The sequence below is a fragment of the Buteo buteo genome, chromosome 24, assembly GCF_964188355.1.
Source record: "Buteo buteo chromosome 24, bButBut1.hap1.1, whole genome shotgun sequence".
In the NCBI taxonomy this organism is placed as follows: domain Eukaryota; kingdom Metazoa; phylum Chordata; class Aves; order Accipitriformes; family Accipitridae; genus Buteo; species Buteo buteo.
Window position 1 is genome coordinate 2,922,166 of NC_134194.1, and position 20,034 is coordinate 2,942,199.

The 20,034-nt window shown below is 41.0% G+C and overlaps 1 protein-coding gene across 1 annotated transcript in view; it reads right to left on the minus strand.

The window, feature by feature from the left end:
- Positions 1-20,034, minus strand: part of FSTL4 (follistatin like 4) — a 237,747-nt gene that overhangs the window by 17,006 nt on the left and 200,707 nt on the right. Inside the window, exons 8-10 of the mRNA XM_075056388.1 lie at positions 9,886-10,006; positions 1,935-2,096; positions 765-899 (exon numbers count right to left, since the gene is read on the minus strand). Coding sequence (XP_074912489.1) covers positions 765-899; positions 1,935-2,096; positions 9,886-10,006 — 418 coding nt within the window. The remainder of the gene's footprint in view (positions 1-764; positions 900-1,934; positions 2,097-9,885; positions 10,007-20,034) is intronic.

Genomic DNA, 20,034 nt, shown 5'->3' on the forward strand with positions numbered 1-20,034 from the left:
CAGCCAGAAAAATAGCAAAAATCCCATTTGCACCTAGCCTTTTAGTATCACCATAAACCCAGGCAATCTCCCAAGCAGTTAAGATAGTAGAATTAGGAAGGATCAGGCCTCTGGGAGCTTTTCCACTGGGGCAACTAATCACCTCCTTCATTAATTGTGTTTCGGGGACAGTGCGGTCAAGATAACACTGCTGCACTCCTATGGGAGACATGCAGCTAAGAGTGGCTGGGAGAATATTTGTCTTTGAAGTGGAAGATATTTTCACTCCAAGGGAAACCTATTTTGCTAGCTAGCGATGTAAATACAGGTAAAATAAATAATTCAATCAGAACATTTTTCAAGCATCTAAATACTTGAGAACTTTGACTCATAACTGGCTTTAAAAGAAGAAATCTTGTACAGAAATCAATGAAATTTATTTTCTGAAACCGCATATAATTCGATAAAATATGAGGTTTCGGATTCTCTGATATCTAAAACTATTACAAATTTGTTACTTTAATAAAGATATTACCCGTACCACACCCAGTACACTCAGCACATGAAAGGCACCATCGTCCTGGATGCGGAGATTTTACCTTCCCCACGTGATTCCTTCCCCAAACAGGATAAAATCCTCTGATCAAAGCACAGACAAAATTGTCATTGCCTTACAAGTAAGAGTCCAACATTCCGCATGCAATGGACTGAACTATTAAACTGCATGTATACCATTACATTTAAATACTCTTTAAAGAAATAAATACATGGAAAGTTAAGCTTACGGGTCTTTCTTGCCGAATCTTCTATGAAAAGTGAAGATATGTCCTCATCCACTCCCACCTCATTTTTAGCAATGCAGGTATAGGCACCAGTGTCTTCATATCGAACGCTACTGATATGAAGTTCACTTCCATTTGCTGTAAGAAAGACACCCATAAACAGTGTTCCTCACTGCTGCTAATTTTTTTTACTGCCCTTAAACGCCTTCCATTGTCACAGCCGCCCGGTGACAGCTCAACAGCGTGGCTTCACCGCGCAATGTTTCCCTGTACAGAACCAGAGGTATTTGGGGGGATTCTCATGAGAGCTGATGTTTTGCTTCTTTCCATTAGCACATACACACTCTGTGTCAGAAATGAACAAAGACCAATCCCAAGTGCAAACAATAAATTACATTTCATTTATTTCTTCTTGTTAAAAAAAAAAAAAAAAGCTTTAGCTTTAGTGGAGAAAAATTAACTTCAATTTTGCAAACCGTTTTTCATCAGATCACCAAAACCTTGGGTTTGGGAGGGGTGTCTCTACAGTTTCTCCTATCATTTTGCTTTCTGGAGTGGGACTGTTGCCTAAAAGCTTTGGAAGATTTTGAGATACCACACCCACCCATGCAGGGGTATCTGTGCTCCCAACACCGGTTAAGGGTTGCAATACACCACAGCCAGACTGTGGGGTGTGTGGGTAGGTTTTTAATATTTTTACACAGCAAATTGTAAATAAATATTTTTGCCTTCCATTGTGTCTGTTGGACCCTCGTTTGAACAAGGACCAACAGGAGTCAAGAGGCTGATTCCCCCTGCAGAGGTGGGTGTGAGACGGCAGGAGAACCACAGCCTGATTCTCAGCTGACTTGCAACCAACGTAGTGCGTATATCTCAACAAATAATTTAATGCATTTCTCTTCTGATTTGCACTGCTGTACACAAAAGGCGAGGCAGTGGAGAACCAGACATGCTGTCTTTTAACAGAACACCGTTACCACTTATATCAATCGATACTGTATTTCCCAAGAAATTCACAGGAGAAAAAGATAAAAAGAAAGAACAGCAGTTTTGTAACACGATTTCCAACAACGGTAGCTTAGCGAAAGTACAAGAACTTCTAGTTTAAAGTGCAAAATAATCCTCCTTAATCCCCGTCTACAATACTTTAATGAATCAAAATTCTGTTCTTACCTAGAAGCGTTAGTTGTTTGGATAGTTTTGGCATGATATCAATGCCGTTCTTTAGCCAGGTAATTCGAGGATTAGGGATGCCTTCGGCATGACATTTGAGGCTTGCCGACACGCCAGGCTCTTGCGCCTGCGTTTCAGGGTAGACGCGGATCACTGGTGGCACTGCGGAAAACAAGGAATTGGCGAATTTAAACTCACCCGCCGGGTGCCACCCCTTGTCGGCGGCTCGAGAGCCTTCACACTGTGCTGCACAAGAGCTCTGACCTGAGAACCGGGGAGATGAGCAACATTCTGGCTTTCAGTGCAAGCTACGGCTCAACTTTGGGGGCAGAAAATAGAAAATAATAATAGAAAAGAGTAAACTAGTAAACCAACGCCAGGTAACAACCTCAATATCTGTTTTTGTATTTAGACCGTTCTTGCTTGTTCTTGCTTTCTTTCATTAAGTGACTGACTGAACTTAAGTAAAGTTGGATTAAAACCTAAGGTGGGTAACTCACGTATTTAAAAATTAAAGTATAAAGTCCGAACCTTCACTGAACCTAGTAAAGAAGGAATTGGAGTTCTTGCCTATTAGAAGTAGCATATTATTCAACATTTTAAGCAAATATCCATCAGGAAATAGCCTGTACATTTGCTACCTGTCATTCTGAACCAATAAAGTGTTTATAAATTACTTCTCTTTTTTTCTGAGGCTTTCAAAACGTGACTTACCTTGTTTCAGGAAGGCCCCTCTGAACTATTTAATATACTCAATTGGCAGGACTACTAATTATATTACAATTTCAGACAAGTTCATTGATTTTCAATCATGTTGCCTTCATTGCTCAAATCAACATGGTTTATCATCACCCATTAACTATTTCTTAACAATTTACTCACATACTTTAAAGACAATTTGCAATATTGCAACAGCAGTGAAAAGTATCAGTGGGACCCTCCTTCCTTTCACCTCAAGGGACATAATAAAAGGAAAAGTGAGGATGTGCCATACCATGGCTGACGGTATTTGAAGGCTGGTCATGGACCGCTGTGTTTTATAATCAAGTGGCCAACTTTTCTACCTGATCAGGAGATTTTGGAACTCATGATGTTGAAAGGTGTACAGTTTCGTAAAGCCACAGGCAGAGACAGATGTGGATGTGATATGTGGGGGCTCAACTTCTTCCTCAAGGAAAATGAATAACCTAGCTGGCAGTAGTGGAAGATTGAGGAAAATTTGTGGGTTTTTTTAAAGAAAGCCTGAATGAGTTAATAACAAACTTCTACTGGAAATCACTGGCTTAAAGTACCTAACTCTCTGCTGTGTTCTTATATAGTCCATCATTAGGCTCCAGGACTGGCAAAATTAAATTGTCTTAACAGTTGCTTTAGAATAAAATGAAATCTGTGTTTGCAGCTTGCTATGTGTCTACATATCCATATGGGGATAATTTAAATAATTACATTCACTAGCATACACTTTCCATCTTTTTATTTCTATTTTTTAATGGGCCTTACCAGAGAGAGATGTATTTTACTTCTGTCTTACCTACCAGCTGCCAAGTATTAACCAGAGCTGAGTCATCAGCTTGGAAGGAAATCAGCCACGACAGAAAGCCCTCAAGTCTACTTGTTTTTTATAGCTTTAAAAGTGAGAGATTGTTCAAGCGTAATCTGAGAGGAAATGCCTAGGGGCAACTGAGGAGACACAAAAATGGGGACTTCTAGCAAAGGAAAGGCTTTAAAATCCTCCTCTGCACTGGACGTGTGGGCTTACTGCCTCATCTTCTATTTCCTTTACTTGAGAAGAAAAGAAAATGTGTTGTAAGATGCGGGGCAGCGAGTAAAACACCATCCAAGAGCTTTTTAATCAGGAGGTTACCAAAAAGACAAGATTTGTTTTATGAAATTGAGTTTTCAAATTCTAAATAAAAGCATTTACTAGCTTTTTATCTTCTCCTCCTCCCATTACTGTCAGGGTTGCAGCTCCTCCTGACTTCAGGAGGTGCCAGATCAAGCGGAAGGCAAGTGAAGGAAGCGATCTGCTGTTAGAAAAGGCTGGCAGTTGTCAGAGCCATCCCTGCGTTTCTTTAAGAGACAGTGCCCAAGCAATTCAGGGGAATAAGACTGAGAGTCAGGAGCTTCTCATTCTGTCTGTACCTTGGAAAATTAATTTAAATTTCTCTGAGTCAGTGTCTCCAGGCACGATAGGATAAAGACAGTAATTTTTGTCCACTTTGACAGAATTTTATGAAGGTCCTGCACTCAATGCTTGTCTCACCTATGATTTGCTTGCTGCTAGTAACATTTTTAGAATGAAGTGATTTAGGAACTGCGGTCCACTGAAAGCCTACGTGATTTATTCAGACTCATAGATGAGAGGTGGTTTGTCTCCTACAAATGCATAGGAAAAAACACTTCCAACACCCAAGGAAGTTAGATGCCCAAATCCTGGTGAAGTCAACTGACAGTTAGTACCTGATGTCCCCAGGTACTTTCCCAATTCTCCAGATGGCACAACCCACCTCTTCCAGTCCACCAGCAATGCTGACCCCCTCTGCCTGGTGCTTCACCTGCCCCAGCCTCTTGCAGACACATCTGTGTGCCCGTGCTTGCAGCCAGGTACAGGAAAACCAGCTCCGGAGCAAAGCCTGCGAGGTCCCATGCCCCATGCAGAGCTCTGCCCCTGCCAGGATACGGCCGCCTGCCTGCGCCTGCCCGGCTCCGGGCGAGATGGAGATGCCCCAGCCGGGCTCAAGCCCTTCTCCAACATATCCCAAATGGCCAAAGGCACCAGAGCAAATTTTGCTCCAAGCCTAGTGTTTTTTCCTCACCCACTGGCTCTTAAAGGAGATAGAGGCCGTCCCAGACATCACCTATTTAACGCTCTCAAAACCAGCGTGGGTTGATATTTTCTTGTAATGGTTTGCTTTAGGCTTTCCTCTTCAGATGGGCACTCAGGTCAGCACTCCCAACGACTGCCACAACGATCACGCTCCCTAGAAACAGGGCACTCCTTTGCAAAGCAGAGCTTCCTTGCATTGCTCAGTTTTTTTGCCTCACACCATGTTAGTAATCCACACATTTCACCTGCAGAGCTGAAAACACAATAGATTTATACTGCAGAAGGTAGCTCAGGGGTCCTAGACACTGAATCAATGTTCTGCATGAAAATTAGCTTAACTTGGAATTATAGCAAGGTGTCTCTTCAAGAGTGATTAATAAGGAAACGGCTTGTTTTCACCTACAAAAATATGTGTTGCACCTCCATTCCTGCTCTCTTATCATTTTCCTGCTCCTTCCATTTTTAAACTTTTTATTTCTTCTCCCTTGTCTTACATAATTCATTGCACAGGTAAATTATTGCATGCAACTGCCTTGTGATAACAGCAAACTGCAGAATGCATTTTTATTGTCCTTGCTACAAATTAATACATTCCAAGTAAGCACATTTTACTTTAAACTTGCAAAGATTTCAGCTCCAGACTTTGGAATATATGGATTATCCTTTGCTATTTCCCTTGGTGAATATATATCATTGCTAACCATTACTGTGTCTGCAGCCAAGGGTAATATAAAAATGCTATTATCTTAAGCAAAGTAGGAAAAAAGAGACATTCAAACAAGTACGAGATTGGGTAGATTGCCTACTACTGCATACTGAGTAGTACCTTACTTGTGAGCAGACCAATTCATTACAATAAAACAGCTCAGGTGATAAAGCACACAATGAGCACAGATGGCGGCATCAAGCACCCCAAATATGCATTGCTGCTATAGGATGTATATACCCCAGAGCTTAGTAAAAATTAACAGATTAATCATTTACTTGAGATGTTTTAATCTTCCCATTTATGATTTGAAAGGAGTTTGCAGCACTGTATGTTTTCTTTTGAAAGAACACATTAACAAACCATCCGTGTTTAAAACATCTCTCTGTTACTGGAAAATTTGTCCTATTGGACCCTTATAATTGGGCTGAGGACCGAATGGCTTTTTAAAACTCTTTTCAAGGAATACAATATTCTGATTTATGCTGATGTTTTCCAGAGTGCAAGGACCAAGGAAAATGATGCCCTACACTCAGCAGTCTCTTGATTTGCAAACCATCAATTTTCATAGTTGATTACAATTTTATGAGATTCTTTATCCTCAGCAACTCTTTTTCCTCTTGAAAGTGATAAATTGCTTTCCCTCCCTACAGTTAGTGTATGCTGTACACATTTCCCAAGCAATATCCATACGTAGGAGAGAACATAATTTTCCTACTGTTCTTGGCATGTCCTGATCAAAGATACCAGCACGCAAGATGAATTTTTCATTCTTAAACTTTGTGCTGCCTTTCAGCACTTTCTTTTCTTCCAAAGACATTAAGGGCCAGCTGTATAAATACACTGACTTCAATTCTACCACTGCTGTGAATCCTATGATCGATAAACTCAACCCAAACCTACCCTATCAGATGTCACAAGTAGGCTGCATTTCACATATGTGCTTTATGCTTCTTGCTGGGAAGATGTGAGCCAGCGGTTTGGGGCATTCATCTGGTGGTCTTCACATTTTCTGCCTAACAGGATTCTCATCTCTGCTTGTCAAAATGAGCATCTGGATCTGCCCGTGTTATTTGTGGCATCCTGAACGAGCTGGTACAAAGGGAAGCACTGCACGGCATTCAGCAGCTGAGCAAAACAAACCTGCTTTTCCCCTTCAGAAAGGCTGCTTTGGAGAGGACCTTTAGGCAAGTCTAGGCTGTGCAACGCCTGATGCCGAGTCAGACAACGTGGAGTTGCCTTTAGTATTGTATTGTAGCCTGCTTAAAGAGCCCAAGTGCAGCGCTGCACGCACGTGGCTGCGTTGTGTGGCACAGGTACAGCAACCAGCATCGGTAAGGACGCTGCTTGCCCACCGTGGACAAGCGCGTGCCTGTCTTCCAGCAGGATTTGACCACAATGAAGTGAATTTACTTTCCTTGGGCAAGAAAAGGAACAACCATGACAACATACTGGGATGAAAGCAAGGCTTTCTATGGGTAAACTTTTGATAAATTTGATTAGTTTGTAATATATTCAACTAGAGCTCTGAATCTCAGAAACTTTTAATTTTGTCAAAATCGGGCTCCAAGCTTTCTATTTAAGTTTATATTTCCTAATTTTCTGTATCACCTAATCAATGAGCTGTTACAAGCTAGTGTTACGTTCTAAAAAGAGACAAAGGAGAAAGTAAGATAAAAAGAATATAATATGTTGGATAAAAGCCTATGAAGAAGGTGCATAGAACTAGGCTCAGATTCTTTTAAGGAGAAAAAGGCAATAAAAGGGAAGTATTTTGTAAGCTGGACTGATGGGCCTCAGCGGGAACAGTAAGCCAGGGCCCAGGTGGTACAAAAAGGATCAAAGGTCACTGGCAGAGTCACTGCAGCTTTAAAAACACTGAATTAACTGAAACACAATCTAAAAGTTGGGAGCTGCCTGTACAGACACACTGAGCTTGGGAAGGGCTGGAGATAAATCTTTTTACTTCCAGTTGATTCTTCTTTCTCTACTCTTTCCCAACAGAGAAACTTGGAGTTCTCTCTATTAAAAAGAAAAAAAACCCCTGATTGTTTTTACAGAATAAAAAACCCCTGTGTTTTTGATGTTAAAAGTGTATCAGTCCCTCCCTGGAGGAGACAGGCGAGCAGATACACCCAAGTTCTGGCTGACTTGGTTCTGTCACATTCTCTTACTCTTTTAGTCTAATACAGAAAAGCAACAAAAAACCTCCCATGTTGAAGATGGAGTTTTTAGTTTGATACAGACAGAGACAATCCCCAGTGCTGAACAGTGCCCATCAACTATACTTAGATTCTCAGCATCTTCACTCAATTCAGCTTGGCTCCGTTTCTTCTCTCTACTCCTGTCAAGGGAAATTCCTCAATTTGTCCTTTAAGTTACTAAAAACCGAGAAGGATTTCCTGAGAAGGGCTCTGCTTCAGGAACCCCACCACACACCTGAAGCTAAGCAACACTGTCCCGTCATCGGTGCTGTTGCCCCAACATCAGCTGCTGGAGGAAGCCACGACACAGGCAGAACAGGAGAGAATTTAGTGATGTGGGCAGTCAGCCAGCCATATCAAAAACTGCAAAAACCCAGCTTTGCAAAACCTAATGGCTTGCATGGGAATATCAATGCTGTGAGACAAAGATTTCTAGACCCTGCAGTGTTTTCTAGCAAGTCTGGGTTGATACCAGAATGCATGGCATTTTTTGCCATGCATTTAGTGACCATATAGCAACATTAAAAAGTCAACATGGATAGTGGTTTTTTTTTTTTTGCATAACAGCGTTCTTCTATTAGTAAGAAAAACCACATGCAGCTGTGGTGTGAAACTTCCATTTGAAAAGAAAATGGGATCTTTCAACAACAAGTTAAATCTAAGTGGCAGGCATGAGTATGAAACGAATCAACCCCTCCCCACACTCCATCTAGCTTTCCTCTCATTCTGGTTTTAGTTTCAAAGCCTTTGGGCCTTATATTCTCAGTGATGATAAAGTCTACATTGTTGTCTGCCAACTAAACTCCATTCAAGCCTCATAATATATCACATAATATACACGGGATTAAGTTGTTAGCTCGCTTTTCTTTCAACTGCCATTCATCAAACAAATAGTACTTTGAGGAAGGAAACCTATTTTCCCAGCTGCAGCATGCACAATCTAGTTATCCACATTGCTGAGACTTTACTAGCTCAAAAGATGACAAATTATTATGTAGAAACATTAAGTCAGTTTTCATTCAAATCAACTGGATGCTTCGTGCTCTCCTCCAGGTACTCGCTGTGGGTGGGGAACACTTACACACGTCCAGAAGACCTGAGCTGCAGTCAAACCTAAACCCCACGTCCACCACGGCACTTCTTAAAGTGCATAAATATCCCTTTTTTACTGTTTCTCTTTGTGTCAGCCTCTCTCTATTAACCTGTGTACAGCTATCTGCTTTTACCAGTTGAAAGCTCTCCTTTGTAGAGGTCTGTGCACATCTAAAGACCTAAATAGTAATTTTCCTTTTAATATATCCCCTGTAATAAAGTTACTGAATTTTCCTGTAAAATTAAATAGTTTCAAAGCAGAAAATGTCAAAATCTACCCATAGTGAGCAACGGGTTACCCTGTCTCCTATTCTGGAGATACCGCTGGTCATATTAGCACATGTAACTGTGGGTTTGAAGTTGGACAATGATTTTGCTGCTGGGGAGGTGGATACTCCATGGGCTAGTTCCTCAGTGAAATGTCAGCTTAAGCTAATGTAATTTTAAACTATATCCGACTGACTGAGTTTGAGGTCAGAAGAAAGATAGCAAATGCCTGAATACAAGTTCTGCCAGGAGCAAATGTGGTCCAGGGGACGGAGGTGAACGAGAATGCTGGAATATGCCCCGTGTGATTCTCTCACCTGTAAAATGGTTTGCCCTCATTTTGCAACCCAGTGGGCCATATCTTTAGCCAATGTAAATAGCCCTCAGCGAACCAAGCCGACTACAAGCAGGTAATAATCTGATATATAGCTGGGAGTTAGAGAGCTAGTTTTAGAAACACTCTGCTGTATTTATTTAAATATCCTGGGCTACTTCATGCAACAGAAATTATTTTCTGAAAGAAGAAATTATTGAAGCAATGCTTCTATTGACAAAAGTAGTAATTAGTCTAAAAGATGCTTTGAAACACTGCTCTTAACTATGGAAATGTCATTGACAGCTTGTTTTACAGTTAGGATACCTGCTGAAGCCCAGGTAATTATATACGTCCCCCCTTGGTACCGATCTTTTTGATTGCCTGCGTGATAGCAGGAGTGAGCAAACCCCGAACTGCATTCACTTTTGTACACAGACAATTTGGTGCGTGGCCTTTCACGTCTCTGTGCAAATGAGATCAACACGCAACTTTGCTTATGGGAACGTTTTCATGGATTGTCATATATGCCATTTACTAACCATTCACCTGAAGGATGTGGGTCTGATACAGCTCTTCGTAGCCGTAGGCATGACAGGTGTAATTGCCCATGTGAATAGTTGTTACCTTGGTGATGTAGAGGGAATCATCTTCTCCAAAATCCTGTATGTAACAAAAGACAGGAAAGGTGCCTTATTATTTAGTAAAAATATTTTAAACACCACATGAAGGGAGACTACCTGTTCAGTGGTTTTGATAGCACTGCATCTTGGCAACACAGCTTGAATTTTGAACACTAAGTTTTAAAGTTCATAAATCAACACACAGAGAGAAAATGAGCGGCAATTTAAGAATAAGGCAAAGTAACTCATCTGAGAACATGAACTTTTGTGCTGGTTGCTAACAGGGTGCTCTTTCCACATAAAAAAGATGGCAATCTTCCACTGTTTAATTTATGGGGGAACTTAATATCTACCCATTAACCTCAGATGCATAAAATGCTAACTTCTGGGTGGGTTAAGGTTTCCTTTATCTAAGCTGGTTCTCAGAAAATGCACTGTAACCTTGAGACTTGATGAGAAAGAACTCAAACTGTTTGTCACTTATCTCAGACAATATCCTAGGCAGGAGACGAGGAAGAAGACAAAAAGCATTTTCTCAAACTTGTTTTGATCTGTAACTGCTTGACAAGTATCTTTCTTTATCCCTTTCATCTTCCTAGATCTGCTCTTGCATTACTTCAATTTTTGATTATAGATGGGGAGAATATGAGTTAGTAGAGAGGTTTTGGCACTTGAATATGCTGTACAAGTGCCCTGCTTAGGAATTTATTTCAAATTATAGCTAACAGAACCACAGCACTGATGGGTATACGAAGCAGCTTCTCTTGTTACTCCATTAATGTTCAGACTTCTGCAGCTCCAGAATGTTTGTACTTCTAGGCAAACCCAGAAGGATACATTTTAAAAACAGTTCCTGAGCTTAAAGAACAATTTTTCTTTAATTAGCTCCATGCGTGAAGCATGCAAAACTAAACTCTTTGCAGAATTCCACTGCAAAAGTACGGCAAATTCAACTTAGAATGGGGGTGGCACAAATGCAGTACAACAGGGTGAGTGTTGAAGAGTGGTTTTGCTCGTGAAAACCCTACGACTTTTTTTTCCAAATTTCCACTGTGTGGGTGGAAAGCCCAGCCTGCAGCCAAGGGGTGTACGGGGAAAGCCCCTACACGAAGTCCTGCCCGCTCCCACCCTTGCCCAGCACGGCCACCCCGAGTGAAATGGAAGCGCAGCACCGTGGTGCGCTGAGGGGAAAAACCGCCCAGCCGGGGTCTTCCAGCACAACTTGATCAGACCTACAGGGGTGGGAGGCGTAAAATAGGAATGCAACTTTGCTCTGCTGGTTGGGAGACAAGAACTTGGGTCCCAGTTTCTTGGTGAGGGAGAAAGGGAATCGACGCACGGAGGTGCCGACGTCGCTCCCTTTCCCTGCTGCGCCCACGACAGGTCCAATGCTACACGGAAACATCCTCGTCCGAGCTGTTACTGCCAACCCCCCTGCCAGGTGCCCAGAAATTATGAGCAAGAGTTGTTTGATCATTGGATGGACTGCTTTCTAAACCAAAACCATTTGGGGCTCCTTATATCTCACTTTTCCTGCCTCTTCAGGGTGCATCTGCTTTACAGTTTCAAGCTTTCCTTTCCAGCCATGACACTTCGAACACTTTTTGAAGGAAGCTGCGATGCTGAGGCAGACTTGCAATGCCAGCTGGCACCCTTAAAGAAAAGCACAAAGTAGCCCATCTCTTGCAGTACGGGATTGATCTGGCACTACTTCTGCTGGCTCTTGAATCTTCTCCAGTAACTTCTGTCTGGCATCAGAGAAATGTCTTCATGCCCTCCTCTCAGTGGCAGGCCAGCACTGGCAGGGAGGAAGGGAAGTTTGGGACCTTGCCTGGTTTTCAGACATGTTACAAGGCAGATTGAGAGTGAGCACTGAGAAATACAGAATTTACAGGCAGGACAACAACCCTTCCCAAAGCACAGACCTTGACCTGAGAGAGCACAGATACAACCACCCTGGCTCTGCTATATGCTGCCTTAAGGCAAATGTACGAACAACTATAAAGAATAACAGTAAATCCACAGATGATCCTGAAATTCATTATCTGTAATCAAAAGCATCTCACCTATTACTGCCACCTTGGGCGTCAGGCAGATTTGGCATCCGCACTATGAGATAAGCTGGTTAAGCCACCCAATACATTATTACAAATATCTACTCAAAAATTCCCATTTCAAGCATTTGCCTGTTTTCTGGTCAGCTAGATCTTTCCTGCCGGAAAGCAAAGACACACGAGTAACTGCAAAGAGAAGAGATATCAACCCTGTTCAAATGATATTTGCATGACATGCTTGCAGTGGAGGGGACTTAATAACAGTTTTTAAAGTTAATCCCAAAGCAACCCAAATTGAGTTTCAATCAATAAAAGCAGGATGGCTACTTTTATGGAATGATTTATAAGGAGTTGTAGAAAAACAGGACAATAAAATCTTCTCTGTTTTAAGTACATTGCTTCCTTTAAGATATCTCAGAAAAATATTATAAATGCTCGGTTTGTGCTCTGTAATTGTCTTTTTATGGATGATCTGTTTTTTCCAATGCATACAAATGTATTAATATAAGTAAAGACCCTTGCAAAAACAAACTGATGCAAGATTATAGTATTATTCTCTTCCTCTCCAAATGCATTTTTCTTGTAAAGAGAAGCTTATATTGGTAAAAGCATGGTTTATGACTTTAAAAACTATTTTCTGACTTCGAGCACTTAAAGAAGGTTATCAAAGATAATTTAGGTTAACACCATATCATTTATGTCAGGCATAGAAGGAAATTATCTGTCCTGTATTAGAACTTGCACACACACAGTAAATTCACATAAAACTACAATGTTATTAGGAATGACCAGTATTAGACGTGGGAAGGAAAAAGTGATTACGAAATTTAGGTTCAACACTGAACCTTTTGCTGCTACAAAAAGAATACTGAATTCTCTAACAAATTAATTACTCTTTCTGTGTGTTTACTGCAGCTCACGGTTTCTCCTTGTGTCTCCCTGTGGATATAATTAGTATATTAGGATTACACAGTTACATTTTACATATATGCATGCACTCTTACACACAAGCACTTTCTGTGTGTATTTTATAAGGGTATATTTGAAAGTGCCGTAAAATTCCAAGCCCTAGAGCGTTAGGAAATGATAAGTCTTCAATTCCTTAATAGCCTCTAACTACATCTTACACTCATCGCAGCCAGGAGTCCTGCAACGCAGCGGGAAGCCGTCCCAGGCTGGCAGTGGGCAGCCCTGGTGTATTTGGGCTATTTCCCACAGCCCTCCATACTGCACCGCCTTTGGGAGCTCCCACGAGCTGCTCAGGTGCTTCTCTTGCCGCTGCCACTGTAGTAACCGGGGTGTAAATTAAGACTGACTTAAATTAACACTAACACGTGCTTAGCTGCTGTTCTGGTTTGCTGGGAAGCGGTCCTTGACAGGGTGTAACACCGTAGCGCTGCACACAATTTTATCAAGCTGAGACGGAACTGCAGGTCCATAAGGACTTCTTGCCTCTCAAAAATGTGCATCAGGAAAGCGGGAGCAATTTGAACAAAAGTTCTCAGAAACTGTTTAGCACAAAACATTTTTAGAGACTCAGGTTCTGAGCTCCATCCCTCCACCCAAACACACACACGTAAGCTTGCTGGGAGAACTGGCAGGGCAGAGGATGGGGTGGGCAGAGGGAAGGGGAAGAATTCACGCTGGAAAAAGGCAGAGGAAACATTTCAGGTGCTTTGACTTTTTTTCAAATGGATCTTGCTTGCAAAGCCAGGTTTCCAAATCACCACGAGCTTGAAAGCAGTCAGAGGGAACCATAAACATCTATAAAACTGATGTAACGTAATTCTCTCTCTAAAACTATCCCACCTTTAAAAGCAGAGTATCTCAGGGCGGTCCAGGAGTCTCAGCAAGTGCTGCACCCCCCGGGAGCTGGGACTGCCCTGCTCCTACCCCAGTAATGCCCAACGGTGAACTGAAAAGACATTTTTCTGTATCATCCCATGAAAAAGGACTGGCAGCTAGGAGAAAGGAAAAAAAGTAACTTCTGAGACATGGCTTTCCTCATTTACCACTGAAGGTGAATTTTCTTGCAAAGAGGAAGAAACAGAAGCGATGAAAATAGAGGCAGAAACCATTCTAACTCCACAAACTGATGAGCCTTGCATCAAAGTGGCCAGATAAGGAAAGGGTGTTCATCACCTCTATTTTATGAATTTCATTATAAAATAACATTACATGTTCTGGTAAAAAAAATAATTCAGCAAGCTATGCTTATAATTTCTCATAATTGATAAGAGTGACTAGTGGCAGATGATAAATTGACTTTTCCAGCAGTTTGTCTCATGTTTTCTCTCCCTTTTTTGAATAAAAAGTTCTCTGCCCTTCATGAGCTTCTTTTATGTCTTGCAGTTACCCTTCAAATAAAGGACTGATAAGTGACCTCAGAATCTGTTTTAACTTTTCAAGATTAAAAAAATACGCCACGCTGCATTTTAAATTGATAACAGCTCAGTAATCTAAAAAATAAAAAAAGTTGCTACTGCACAGAGTCAATTTCAAAAAATAACAAAGCAGATCCTAGAAAATGGATATGTACTTTTTTTTGCATTGTATTTCCTTTCCATCACTACTGATTACCCAAGACATCGGTCTCTCCAAACAGAAGATTTTTCATATTTATTTATCCCATTCCTCCCTTCTAATGCATTCCTTGGTCGTGCAATCTGTCGCGGCTTGGAGACACCGCACTTAGAAATGTGTAAAACATTGCATATTGCTTGTAAATCTCGTTCACATACTGTCTCAAGTGAAATCCAATATGTGACTGTAACGCCACAAATCTCCTGCTCTGACACCCGGGAACGCAGCCGGCGGAGAAGGAGCCCCCGTTAACCCGGGGCTGCCGAGCCGGCGGCCGGGGCGATGCCGGAGGGTGCGGGGCACTGCCCGCCTGCCTTTTTTACCCATGTCAGATGCTTTTCCATGAAGCTTTCTAACATGTCTTGGGGTTGTTCCAATGCAGAACAGAAACATATTTAAAATCCTTTAAATTTTTGGCAAGTTTTCTTGCTTTCCAGGAAGTTTGAAGAGGAATTAGCATAGAGTAGATTCAGGCTTATTATTTTTTAGGAGAACTTCCAGTTACTTGAGAAAAAAACCACTGGCCTTATAGCTAAAAATAGGAAGAAGGAACAGGGAAAACGAGTCCTGGTGACAGAAACCCCAGACGATCTCCCCGTCTCTCCAGCTATCGGCAACCGCTGGCGCACGTCACGCCGCAGTGCAGCACTATGGGGTACACACTCCCCGATTTTAAACCTACACAGCGATTTTAAACCACCCCAGTCAGACATTGAATGCTCCTAATATAGGTTGGGGGTGAGTCCCAAAGACGGTCGATACCCCCTCACCAGGCTGATTTAAAAGTGTTCATCGCAGAAATAACGACAGAGGGAATAAAGCTCCCTGAGTGGTTTCTTCTCTTAGGAGAGTCCTACCGGTTGCTGGGATTTCTTTCTAAATAATAATAATAATAATTCGCTTCACTTTTAAACCCTTCCCTTTCAGCCCTTTCCACCAAGTCCAGCAAAGCTGGGAGCCTTCCCCATGTGGCTTTGCTGCCTACTGACAAAACCAGTCCCGGCACTGGCGCCAGCTGGCGTCACCGGTTTTCTACTAGACAAAGAAAAACACCATCACAATTTCATAGTAACCAGCACAGCAATGGAAATATATTAACTAGTTCACGTTAAAAAAGCTTGCCTGATCCTCAGAGTCCTAGAAATCTCTCTCTGATAATATTTACAGGATTTTAAAACAAAATGTACCCAAGCATTTAATGAGATTATTATTATGCAAAATCTACAACAATGGCTATCACTTTGAAAATGATTTCTCCTCACTAATCAAATGTCTCTGATCTTTTTTACAATAGATTCATGAGTGATTCATATAAAAATAATAAAAACTAAATTAGTCATGGACTCTTAAATCACTTTCTTTGGTGTTTTTAATAATTCATTTCCAGAGACAAGCTGAGAACTTATGCTTCATTAATATTATTTGTTCTTGGTTTTACACATGCTATCACTTTAGTAATTTACATGGAGAAAAATTCAGCCTTAAGCAAATGCCAGAAAACTATTGCAAACACAGCCTGATGGGGTATTAATTTATCTTTTCTTGTTTTTCTGCTCAAAGAATTCAGCACAATGTGAGACTTTGCTGGTGAGCCAAAAAAGTTTTTGCCTTGCACATATGGAAATGAACTTTTTAGATAGTTGTACAATTAGAATATAGGAAAAAATGGATTGCTTCTATATCCTGAGAAACTCAGAGACAACCCAATGATGAAAATCAATGGTAGGTCTTCCTGCCAGAGCTGTTGGAAGGGAGGAATTAGCATAGTAGGGATTTAGTGAAATGTTTCTATTAATTGGATCTACTGGACATTTCAGAGAAATGCAAAGACCATGACTGAACAGGTAAGTACCAATCTGGGTAGGAAATTATATTCATAAACTCCAACTTTCTCCCTACAGTACAGAAATAGATAATGGGGATTCATGGATTTTGGTCTGTAATTAAATCACCAGTTGCAACAGTCAGAGCAGGTACGGGAGAGCACAACTGATTTCAGAGTCCTAATTCATCTCATTCTCAATTTTTTTCTAATGCGTTTTTTTAAGCATGCCAGTCTAGTTACCTTAATACTTCACAGCAGATGGGCTCACTCCTTTCTTCTTGCTCATTTTTAGAAGATTCACGCTGCATTCATAGTTATACTTTTCTGCTATAAAACCCAGACTGAGTACATGCAATTCATCTATAGGAGAGCTGCATCTAACATCTCAGGTTTCTCAACAATTTCACGAGGTATGTGCCCTATATGCCTCTAAAAATGCAAGCAAAACAAAAACACCCCAGAGTATCATCTCCCTCCACAAAATCAGGCTGTTCAGGAAGGTGAAGCCTTATACTCCACTGGCTATTTAGGACCAGGTGAACAACTCTATTGTCTCCATGAAGGTATTTCCGCATTTGCAATAATCACCTACAAACTTTGGTCTGTGACCCAAAAATGAGCTATTCCAGTGAAGGCACAAGTTGGATACAAGATCTTCATTACAGCAAAGTGAGAGACTATATATTCTGAAAATACTGCAAGTATTAATTTTCCACTTAACCTCTATTTTAGAGCCTGCAAAGACCTAAGATACTATAAGCACTGTGCAATTTCTTAAACTTTGATTTGAAAGAAAAAAAACTTGGCTTTAAACATGCAACTTCCTGTAATTTACTCCCATCGCAGTATTACTGCAGCATCTAGGATGACACAGGGTTTGATAATTTTAATAGCCCGATTTCTATTAGCAGGGTATTAAGTGAGGTTATTCACGCATGACCTTTTTATTATTTAACAGTGAAACTACATTAAAACCATCAACAGACATATATCGCCTTCATACAGCCTGTTCTAATGAGAAATCTAATCCAAGTGACTTGCACTTTAAAGGTTCGCCATTTGCTTTGGGTTTCAAATATTATACATGGAAAATGGACATTTACATGAATATACATGAAATGTGTATCAAGGCAGGTAAGCACAGATCTTGTAAGAGTCATTGTCGTGGTCGAGACGGACAAACGACAATATATACGTGGAGGTGAATCTTCCCGGGTGCGCAGGTAGATGTGGGGTATGAGCAGTCAACGATTCAGAAAGGGGTCTGTGCCCCCCCAGGTTCACTTCTGCCACTTCCTAACGCTCTTCATACCCGGGACCTGGCAGAGGTTCGGTGGGCAGAGATGGAGGCAGGCTTGGATCCAGCCAGAGTAAGGCACACAGATTTGTATGGGGAAGAGGCGAACGTGTTTGGAGAAGAGAATCGCTCCTTGTCCTCAAAGCAGGGACTTACACCTCTGAGCTCAGCCTACATATCTCCGGTGCCTCCAGGGTCTTGGGTGACGACAGGAACCCCAGCAGCAAAACCCAGACTTTCTTCACATGGCCTTACCAAAGGCAAGAATGGCCAAAGGCGAGAGCAGAGGTCTCTTCTGCCGAGTTTCCTTCCCCTGACGGGAGAAATGGCACAGGAGACGTGGGAACTGGGCCAGCCTTAGCAGGACATGCTGCTGCGCTCCCAGGAGCTGCTGCTCCACCATTTCCTGAACCGGGAACTTCGTCCTCGTGCTGAACAGCTTCTCCCTGGACTTGTCTCATCCCAGCTTCAACCTGTCAGCCTTTCAGCCTGTGCGACATCCTGACACTATAACACGATGCCTGAGGTGGGACGGGAACGTTCAAGACTTCTTCGAGAATTTGGCACGCGGACATCTTACTGGACATTTCTCAGTGTACTTTGTGCAAGATAAGCTGATCAATACATGCAAGTGACAATAGCAAACAAATGATATGCTGCATCTTGTTAACTCCTGGGAGCATGCTTTTTAGGGGCAATTATTGTTTTTTCATCAAACGAGGAGAAAGACAAGTCATAAAGTAGCTGCAAAGCACTCTCCCTCCCCTGCCTTTAATTCCCGGGTTTGCTTTCCACCATGCGGGACTTGACTCTGGAGTCTTGCGCTTGTCCCTGGATGGGATTTTTTGGGAGAGCAAGGACATGCCATCCTACCTGGCATCAGCAGGAATGAAGAAACCTGTATTTCAATGATCTGTTATGAAAAGCTTTTTTTTTGAACTAATGATCTAACGCAGATTTTAGTTGAAGTGTACGGATTAATATGAAATGAATAATGAAAGACACTCATGAATTTATGTTATAGCTACCTGCATTACACTTGGCAATTCATCAAATTCTTATCTAACTGTATTCAGTAACATTTGTTTTCTTATGGTAATCTGTGTTGTTCTTGTATGCTTCCACCATGCTTTTGAAGGAATAACTTTTGCTTATAAATTTTGTTTATTAATTTACATATGTTTCTCTGGAGATAATATCAAATCATGTGAAACAATATCCTATAAATACTGTATAAATACATTTGACTCCATGAGGAGTTTATTATATTTTCAAACTGAGGAATGCTTTCATAATCATGTATTTGGCAAAACATACTGCTTGTTCCTAGGGGGCAAAAATATATTATTTTGAAAGATGACACATTTTAACCACTTCACTATTTGTAGTCAGAAATCAATTTATAGCTATCGCAATCTTATCAGTTTCAGCTACATTATAGTTATTTTCTGCACGAGAAAAGTTGATGTGACTTTTTTTAAAGTACAGCTGCAAAGGGACTTCTAATGGATAAATAATATGGATGGGTAATTTATGGACAAATAATATCTTTATGCTAAAAGCAATCTTAAAAGTTTGCATGAAAAATTGTTTAATTACATGTATCATTAAGATGGTTCTTTTGCAATAGCTACGTGACAACTCATTAACAGAGTTCTTCACAGACAGGACAAGACAAATTATTACTATGTTGCTTATGAAAGCTTCTGATTAAGACAGCAATGAAAAATTATTAATATTTTGTTGCCAATCAACTTATCACATAAAAATGATTTAAGTAATGCGCTTGAACAACCAGGCTTTATAGTAATCTTCAACCTTTCAGTTCTGCACAAATTTAGGATTATCTAGGTTTTTGTTGACCATCTTTGTCACTTCTAGTATCAATCTGGAACACAGTCAACCTTCTCCTATCACATTTGTCACGAATCTGGAGAGAAAAAAGCCACGAAGGACTTCTCAGCGGTGCCTCTCCTGTGCTGCTCTCACACCTAGTTGGAACGATTCTGTTTTTTTCCAGAGTTGGGCTTCTTTTTTCATCTGATTTCTTGAATTAGCATTTAAAAGAGAAAGAGTTTAATTGAAATATAATACGAGGATTTTTCCGAGTGTGCGAATATCCTGTAGGTTTGTATGTGATTACTATTGTGCCAGGAGCAGGGAGGATTTTCTTGAAGTTAAAAAGGTACAATTAATCTCCTGTTGCACTTCCAATTAGCCAAATTGCTAACCTTATTGTGAAAAGCAGAAATGCAATCGAGTTTCTGCTTGAGGCATACTAAAAGAAAACTGAAGTAATTTAATTAACT